The sequence below is a fragment of the Bidens hawaiensis genome, unplaced genomic scaffold (assembly GCF_021521415.1).
Source record: "Bidens hawaiensis isolate Kalapana, Puna unplaced genomic scaffold, B.hawaiensis_p1.1 tig00001792_1, whole genome shotgun sequence".
Taxonomy (NCBI): domain Eukaryota; kingdom Viridiplantae; phylum Streptophyta; class Magnoliopsida; order Asterales; family Asteraceae; genus Bidens; species Bidens hawaiensis.
In genome coordinates, this window is record NW_027491100.1 from 915,108 (window position 1) to 924,853 (window position 9,746).

At 33.0% G+C, this 9,746-nt stretch overlaps 1 protein-coding gene across 1 annotated transcript; it reads left to right on the forward strand.

Moving 5' to 3' along the window:
• The first annotated feature begins 1,039 nt into the window (after positions 1 to 1,039).
• LOC143597508 (triosephosphate isomerase, cytosolic) lies at positions 1,040 to 6,316 on the forward strand. The gene is made up of 9 exons (XM_077075994.1): positions 1,040 to 1,158; positions 2,592 to 2,667; positions 2,833 to 2,956; positions 3,487 to 3,571; positions 3,659 to 3,791; positions 4,379 to 4,473; positions 4,611 to 4,689; positions 5,206 to 5,288; positions 6,058 to 6,316. The coding sequence occupies exons 1-9, from the start codon at positions 1,120 to 1,122 to the stop codon at positions 6,097 to 6,099; spliced, it is 756 nt and encodes a 251-aa protein (XP_076932109.1). The 5' UTR covers positions 1,040 to 1,119; the 3' UTR covers positions 6,100 to 6,316.
• The last annotated feature ends 3,430 nt before the right edge of the window (positions 6,317 to 9,746 follow it).

Sequence of the window (9,746 nt, forward strand, 5' to 3'; positions counted from 1 at the left end):
TCACGGTGTCTGTTTTGCAGGTTATCAGAAGAACCATCTTCTCTGGGTCTAACCCCTCGTGGGAAACATCTATCTAACCCCCAGGTTATCCGTAATCTGCCCGGGGTCCGGTTGGTGTTTCTTCAGTAATATATATCATATCTCTAAACATTAATATTATACTATATCTTAAAGCAAACCTAACTTGCTACAGCGTTTTAGGGGAGGCCAAATAAGTGGCTGCCCCGTTTAATTCTTTTTTATAGTATTCCAGGTAATAATTTAGGTAAGCTTTCTTGTTTGAATCCCGGGGTTCTAATATGCTCTTGAACGGTTTTAACTTTTTTTAAAGGTATTTTTTATTTATTTTTTAAAGATTTATATATTTATAAACATCATACTAAATCAAACAACGATAAAATAAGGTGGTGAAGTGATAAAACTATTGTGTTACATTGTGTTTAATGCGGGTTGTGTCTTTTTTTTTATTTAAATAAAATAAAAGTGTTCAATTCTATGCAACCTCTAGCTAATATTATTTTATATAATCTATATACTCTCATAATAAATAAATATTTGTCCGATAACATTTATGTCTGAAAAAGAAAACCTGGCCAAGTCCACCATACAAACCCAATCTCCATCCACGGGTGTTACGTGGCCTCCAAGAAAATACCATGAGCTAACCACAAACCGGTGTGACACCCATCATTTTACTAGTATACCGCTGATGACCTAGCCCATCACTCATAGCATCATCTAAAGGTGTACATGATACGGTTCGGTTCGGTACCAGTATGGCTACACTTTTTCGGTTTTTATTACATGTATAACGAAAACTGAATCACTAGTTCATTTTTCACAAAAAAACATAAAACCAAATCGTCGGTTTTTGTTTCGGTTTGGACAGAAACAAACATAAACGGACGTTTACGAACGAAACACGTGTTTATGTTCATTCATTTAATTAAACAAGCATAGATATTTTATTCTTGCGGATTCATTTATCAAACAAACAAACATAAACGAACTTTTGCAAATCATATTATATCGAAGCAGGTTTCAGATATTTTCGATTTCATTTCTCTCTCTCTCTCTCTCTATCTTCAAGTAGTCGTCGTTGATTTTGATCGGAAAAAAATGGCACGCAAATTCTTCGTCGGCGGTAACTGGAAATGCGTAACCATCTCAACTCAACTCTAATCTCTTACTTACTTATAGTTGTTGTATATCATTTACATGAACTTGAATATTTTATTTAGGTTATTTTAATCAGATTCGTGTTTTACGAACTATAACATGTGCTAATCTTTGATTAATTAAGTAAGCAGATTCGGTTTTGATGAACTAATTTGACTTCGTAGTTTTGATCGATTTAAGTAACGGTAGTGAGATCGAAGCGTAATTGAATCGATCGCTGTTACGTTCATTTTGAATACGAATTAGTGCTCATTTGTTGAATTATAGCATCTGAATCGTAATCATTTATTTGTTTACTGCATCGATGAATCTGTTGATGAACTGGTTTGACTTCGTAGTGTTGATAGTAAGTTTTGTATCGGTTTATTTGCAAATCTGTTGTTAGATTTAAGTAACGGCAGTGATATCGAGGCTTAATCGATTAGATCTGTGATACGCGCGCGTTTTGAACTCGAAATTAGGTTGAGAAATGTGTTATGGATGGATCGGTTGGATGTTATCGTGTGATAGACTGAAATTATTGCTGATTTGTTGTAAGTCAATCACGTGAACTTGACTTTGATTAGTATTTGGTCTGTTTCAGTGTTAATTTGATAGATTCGTTTACTAATAGTAGATATTTTGTTTTCTCTATATTGATAAATCTGTTTCATCAAGTTCAGTAAACAGATTCGGTTTTGGTAAACTCGTTTAATTTCGTAGCATACTAGTTATAATTAGAAGTTTTGTAACCTAACCGTATGTTGTTCGATTTAACCAGCGGTAGTCAGATTCGAGGCGTAATTAAATCGATCTTTGTTATGCGCATTTTGAATGTGAATCTGGAATGAGAAATTAATTTTTGAATGGATCATTTGCAAATCACATGATAGACTGAAATTAGTTCTGATTTTTTGGTTTGTAAATTTGTTATTTACTTGACTAATTTGATCTGTGATACGCGCATTTTGAATTCGAAACTAGATCGAGAAAATGACTTCCGGATCACTTGATGGAAAATCACATATGCACAGAAATTACTAGATTAGTATTGATTTGTTGATCTTTTGCTTTGCTGTTTGCTTTTTTTTTAATGATATTGTCATATTAATGCATAGATCTCTGTACTCTTGTAATTTGTCAGATGATTAGCTTCATGGTTGAAATTGTTAATTAATTCCTTGATGATGTAGTGGATTTGTAAATGAAAATAAATATATGTTGACTTCTTAATTTGAACATTCAGAAAATTTGTGAAAAAAGTTCATCTAGTTGCCATAAGTGTAACTGGTATTTTGATGGAGGCCTGATCCTCACTCCTAGAATGTAAATGCTGTATAAATTTAGGTGTTTTCATTTTAGCAATATGGTAGGATATGCAATGTGCTTATAGCTCTTGAAACCTAATTTTGTTCATGATAATTCTTTGATAGAATGGAACTGTTGCGGATGTGAAGAAGATTGTGGCAACACTTAATGCTGGTGATTTGCCATCAACCGACATTGTTGGTAAGCGGTTACATTGTTGTCAGCATCACTGATGCCTTGCTTGTTTCTAAGGTTTCCACCATTTATAAACAGTTAGTTCTAGGTGACAACTGTTTTAGAGTTCTTCTAGTGTTTCTTGTAAGGTATTTGCATTATTGGATTCTTAACAACCCGTTATTCTTGCAGAGGTGGTGGTGAGCCCTCCTTTTGTGTTTCTTACCACTGTTAAAAGTGAATTGAGGCCCGAGATCCAAGTTGCAGCCCAAAATTGTTGGGTTAAGAAAGGTGGTGCATTCACCGGTGAGGTTAGGTATGTCTGATAGTATCATTTGCCATTCATTGGTAGCCTAACCTTAACTTTCAGATGATTTATTTCATAAATCATATTTTATTCTGATGACGTCTTGTTGTGAATAGGCTTGTAAATGAACCAAAATGAACACTAACGGAGCATGTTTGTGTTTGTTTGTTTAACTTTAACTGAACAATCGATCGAACACGAACAACTAAACGAAAGGGGGTTTCTTAATTGTAATTGGCCTAACAAATCAAACGAATATACTAATGAACGTAAGTGAACGAGCTTAAACAAAGTAACAGGTATAAATGACTTTAAATGAACGAAGGTAAACAAATGTTCTCGAACATAGATGATTGAACAAGACATACGTTCATGTTCGTTTGTTTAGGTAAATGAACAAAAACCTCTGCTCATGTTTGTTCATTTGTTAACTAGACGAACATAAACGAACTTCCCGCCAAACGGTTCATTGAACATTCGGTTTGTTTACAGGCTCACTTGAAAAATGAAATATTGAAGTTGGTTTTCTATATGTGTAGTGCTGAGATGCTCGCCAATTTGGGTGTCCCATGGGTCATTCTTGGTCATTCTGAAAGGAGAGCCCTATTGAACGAATCAAATGAGGTATGCATTCTTTAACAAAAAACAACGTTTAATAATAAGGAAATCAAGTCAAATCATGCGAACTATGTTTATTTGGTTTTAATTCAGTTTGTTGGAGACAAAGTTGCATATGCTCTTTCTCAAGGTTTGAAGGTGATCGCTTGTGTTGGAGAAACTCTTGAGCAACGTGAAGCTGGAACCACTATGGAAGTTGTTGCTGCACAAACCAAGGCAATTGCTGGTATATATTTAATCATTTATTCAAAAAGTTAAATTATTGTTGAAACAAAAATGTTTTGCACTTTTATTTGTTTTAGTGCTGTCTGCTTGACTAGCAAGGTTGTTTTTATAAGGGTGTGCATGGGTCGGTTTTATAAGGGTGTGCAAGGTTGTTTTTATTTGTCTTTGATTTTTGAGTTTTTGGAAACTGTTCTGTTAGGGTTTTCTCGCTTGTGCCATTCGGGCTTAAAATTTTTCGACAAAAAAAAATTAGCTCAAAATAATTATTTGACTTAATTTTTTTTGTTAATTAATAATTAATTGATTGTGATACATTTGGGCTAACGTATTTGGGTTACACTATTTAGTAAATTCTTATAAATATTTAAATTTAAATTCATAATAAAAAAGTGAAAATCTATAAATTGGGTTCAGTTTCTACGAAAACATAAAGTCAAAACGTTGGTCTTTGTTTGGGTTCAGTTTTTTGGGTTTCATGTACACCCCTAGCTTTAGTTGTGATACATGTTTTTCATATTTATTTGCTTTGTTTGCATTGAATAAATGTGATGTTCTGTTTTTTATAATGGTATTTTTTTTTAAATTCAGACAAGATCTCAAGTTGGGATAATGTGGTTTTGGCTTATGAGCCAGTTTGGGCTATTGGAACTGGAAAGGTTGCAAGCCCGGCCCAGGCCCAAGAAGTAAGTTTGTCCTAACTCCTAAATTAGTTAGTTTCTACATTATAATTTAGTGACATATATATGGTACACCGTACATGTGTGTGTGTGTGTGTGTTGGAGACGATTAAAAATGTATTTCTGAACTTTTAATGTAACAGGTGCATGCCGGGCTAAGGAAATGGTTTGAGGAAAACATCAGTGCTGAAGTTGCTGCTACAACCAGGATCATCTATGGAGGTATACATATTGTTCTCTCATGTAGTCATGCTGTGATTTTACTTATATTCTTGTCAGTCTAGAGGGACTGTTTAGTCTTTTCGTCATATCTTTTTAAATATTAGTTACTTTTTTCATTTTAAAAATGGAAAGTATAAGTTTATAGGTCAGTGTAACAATCACCATGAAGCCAGTCATGTGATTTTGAATTTGTTACGTGATGGTGTTTTGATATATCTAATTATGTGAGACACTAATACACAAGTTAACAAAAAGGTTCAAATTTAATGACTTTTACTTAATAAATAATCATATGGGTTAATAGGTTATTAGTGGGGTATTACTTTGATCGTCATTTTTTTAACCAACTATAAAAGTATTTTTTCTAGAAATTAATTGTTCACAAAATATACTTTATGAAATTTGTTGTGTATAATTGTAATAATTATATTCAATTTATTAGTATGGCGTTATTAACTATGACTTTTTGTTAAGAGAAACTGATATCTTGTTTTACATGCAAACTCTTCATGGCAGGATCTGTGAGTGGTTCCAACTGCAAGGAGTTGGCAGGGCAACCAGATGTTGATGGTTTCTTGGTTGGCGGAGCATCTCTCAAGGTAACTATCACCCGAAACAGGCTGGTTTTGAAAATGGGTTAAAACAAAACGGTAACTTTTATATATGTCAAAACAGGTCTGGTTAGAGTTGACCTTAAAAACACAGTTAATGTTCTAAATTTAGCTACAATTTTTTAATACATAACTAATAAACTAATCTTTTTATAAAAATAAGTCAGGAGGTTGTTATACAACTTGAGTTACTTGCCTGTTTGTCGTATTCCTTATTTTTAGCTAAAACGGGTCGAGTGGTCGACAGAGACCATAATCAAATGCTTACAGTCTCATACACCCTTTTATTAACCAAATGTAGATATTTTATTTTTGTAGTATAGCTTTTTATTATCTTAATTATTTAAAAATTTATAATATATAAGACAAATCCACCACGAGTTTTGTTTTTACATGTGGATTATTTCCCTTCAAAGCTTGGTGTAATATCATTTATTTTTTCATGACATGTATAACCACCTTCTTGCAAAACGTAATTAGGATATGAGAGTTTGAAGTGTCAGGAGACAGCGAACGAAATAATGCTAGTCTTATAAATCATATTTAGTGAAATGGGAATTAACGAGATTTTAAGTATTTTGATTGGTATATTTGATATTAAACCTTTTTTTAGGTAAATATGAAATTGCCACCTTTTACCTGTGTTGAAAAAGATAACCCCATTTTTGGGACCACTAATGCTAGGGGTGTTTTTGGTGGTAGTTATTTCAAATCGAAACAAAACACGTGACTTGTTTTCTTCGTGTTTGTTTTGTAGCCGGAATTTATTGACATCATCAAGGCTGCAGAAGTGAAGTGAAGTCACACTTTGTATCGAATGCAAGGACAATAGCATTATTGTAATTCCAGTTTGAAATAAGCATGTGAAAAAAACTCGGCACTAAACCGTTGATTTTTTGGTCAGTAACGTTGTTTTGAGCACTGAGTATTTTGTAGACTGATCGGAGGTATCTGCTTTTCGCTTATTTTTATTAATGGTAAATGTGGATGTATCCATCTTATTGTCTTTTGTGAAATGTCAGCCTTTGTTAACGGGTTCGGGTCAAGTTTAGGTCAAAACGGGTTCTAACTCAAGGGTTTTGTTTATATTCAGTTTATCAAAAAATGATAGTTATGTTGTAGCAGTATGTTAAAAACAGACGGGAGGATCTAGGGTGAGGACTTGTGTTTGATATACTGCCTAAATCGGTTATGTGGTTAAAAATGAAAAATCGGTTATGTTAATGTGGTGAAAAAATAACGAGTGGTAACTTTATAAACAATAGGCGACATACAATGTCGTATTTACTCGACTTAATGACACAAGTGATACAATTGAAAGAGAATGGGAAAGAGGTTTCAACCAAATCAAGCATACCCATTACTTCCGTTAATTCGGTTACAGGTACAGGCTAATGAACTACCAATGACCTAACTATTCAATTACAGTCAAGTCCACAACTACCTAACTATTACATTCTTGTCCCTGAAGTAATACAGCCCGAGATCTTCACAATCAGCCAACGTTTCTTGCGTAGAGAAGAGTCTCACTTAAAATACAACCTAAAACGAAACTGGAACACATTACCCGGAGTCTAAAAGCTTCTAGACATACTTGAAACATCAATATGTGTGATGAATTCTTTCGTGGAACCCTCAAAGTTGGAGAACAAGGAAACTGGTCACGATCACTATATTAGACGCTCCTAAGGGTCGGATAACACACACCAAGGTAGGTATACTGAGATATTCTAATGGCACATCACATTGTCAGTCTCAGTGTCACAACTATCATGCCAAGGTTGGTCCTAGCAACTAAAGGACAGCAGGGATAACTAAGTTTAAACTTTAAACCTCTCTAAAATTCAAGCAACAGAAAATGTAAACCGAACTAGGGACACATCAATGGTCATGTAAAGGAACACCTAAAAAGACAACTAGTCCTTCTATTTTATGGGTAGACTCAAGGAGGGTGCAAAAATCAATTATCAAACCATAAAATAACCGCAACCACAAAGTCAAAGATCTACTCATATACACCATAAAGGTATTTATAAAGTATTAAAATTTTGGTTTCGTTGCTTATTAGGCACGTATACAACCTTTAATTTTTTTTAGAACGGCTATACAACTTTTAAACTTGGTAACACCATGTTAATTAAATAACAATAAAAATATATTGCTATTGAAATTATATATCTAAAGACTGGTTACAATTAAATCAAATTAGTTAAAACCCGAAAAGTATAAAAAGTACAATTTTTTATCTTTATAACTGGACACCAAAATTGAAATACTTTTGTTGAATTGTTGTTTTCAACATTATTACAATTTTGATTTACATGTGAACCACCAATGGAAATCCTGCTTGGTTTTGTAACAAAATTTTCAACGTTGGTTCTAGTGAAAAAAATGTGAAATTTAAAAAATTTTAAAATGAAAAAATATATGCCATAACCCTTTGGATCCTATGGAGAACAAGGAATGAGGCGGTCTTCAACAATAACACGCCTTTCGTTCCAAGGCTATTGGCGATATTAAGTCTTTGTCTTACTTATTAACTTATGGATTAAAGCTGAGCAAAATTACAAATGTTTGAATGGGAGATATGGAGTCATTTCAAATTTTCAAAATTTCCTTAGTAGTAATGCCGTTTCGCATCTGTACTTTAGCTCTAGCTTCTTGCTAGCATTTTTTTATAATATACTCGCCTTTTAAAAAATATTGATTCTTATTTTATACCCATTTGGGTTCCTATGATGTCGCATGTAATTGTACTTACTATGCCATGGTTTCGCAATATGTTTTGTTATTCTATGTTTCCAAAAACTCAAATACATAACTATAGATCCCACAAACACATTGTCACACCCCGATCAAAGGCGGCGGAACATGCCGAGGTGTAACGATTGCCCATAAGCGCATGACACTATTTAAAGCGACAATATTTAACAAACTCATTTCATTTCACAACATCGAAAATGTCACATAACCAAATATTCATAAGTCAAATACAACAAAATATAGCAAAATATAGCAAATCAAATATTGTTCATTTTTGCTAATATCCTAACGGTATTTGTGTCATTTCCTTCACCGAACTCCATAATCAACCTAGATGCAAACCTATAACATTTCATAAAATAAAGTTGTCAACACAAAGGTTGGTGAGCAATTCATAAGTTTGAACAATAGATATATAGTATGAAAAGCCACAAAACTAGTATACAAAACCATAAATAATAGCTATAAACTTGGATAAATTGACAATCGCTAATAGAATTACGTTAGCGCCACCTAGCTACAAGGGATTGCCAAGTAGTCTAGGATTTAATAGAATATCGTTAATTGCATTATGTTAACGACACCTTGCTACAAGGGGATGCCAAGTAGTCTAGGATTTATAGATTCCACCAACCGAAAGCGATAAACACATAGGCATATAAGCATAGAACACCAAATCGAGCAATTATTCAAGTAAAGTATACAACAACGTTTATGGTTTAAGACTCAAGTATAAAGAATTTGATTTGAATAAGTATGAAATGTCACCCCAAAACAAAAAATAAAAAACGGGGTATGAAGTTACTCACGTTCAAGTATAAAACTTGATCGGTAAAAGATGAATAACCGGATGGATGAAGTTTAACGAGCAAGGCCTAAATGACAATAAAATCTTAGATTTAGAATGGTTGTCTTGAAGATCTTTAAATAAAATAATTGTTGCAAAAAGTAAACAATTAAAGTTCAAAGTTTAAATTGTAACTATTTAAGAATTTATAATAACAATCCTTTAAAAATGTAAGTTTGCTCGAAACCGGGTTAAAGTATCCAACCTTAACATTTACTTAACCAATGTTAAGTAATAAGGTGGGAAAAATGCTAAAATACAAGTTCCTTTGGGACAAAGATACTAAAACGGGTTTTTAACGAGTGTTCGGGTTGTCGATTCGGGTCTTGACAAATGGTCAAAACCAAAGTCAACTTTCCAACATATTAATTGTTATGAGATAACTCATTAAAATATACTAACACTTAACCAAGTATGTATATCTATTGTTTAGAACTAACAACGCACGTTAAGCGAGTGTTCGGTTTTGTCGGTCCAAACTATGTGATGAGATCAAGTTGGATCCAACAATTCCAAGTACTTAAGAAAATAATTAAAATCAGTTTGTAAACTATTTTTAAAGAAATATACAAGTCTTAATAGCTAAAAACACACTTGAGTGTCTTAAGCGAGTAAAAGTTGGTATAGTTCGGTTTGGTTCGGTCTCCATCTCATAAATAGTTCATAGATGGTTTCTGTGACATTCGTCAAATTCGGGCCTCGAATTTGTTTTCGTGTTGTAAACTTTTATTTTGTAAAACCGACACAACATTTTTTTTAGAACTTTATTTAAATTATTAAATGATAATACTTTAGACCTCAATATTAAATAAACTGATGATTGTCATTATATAGTG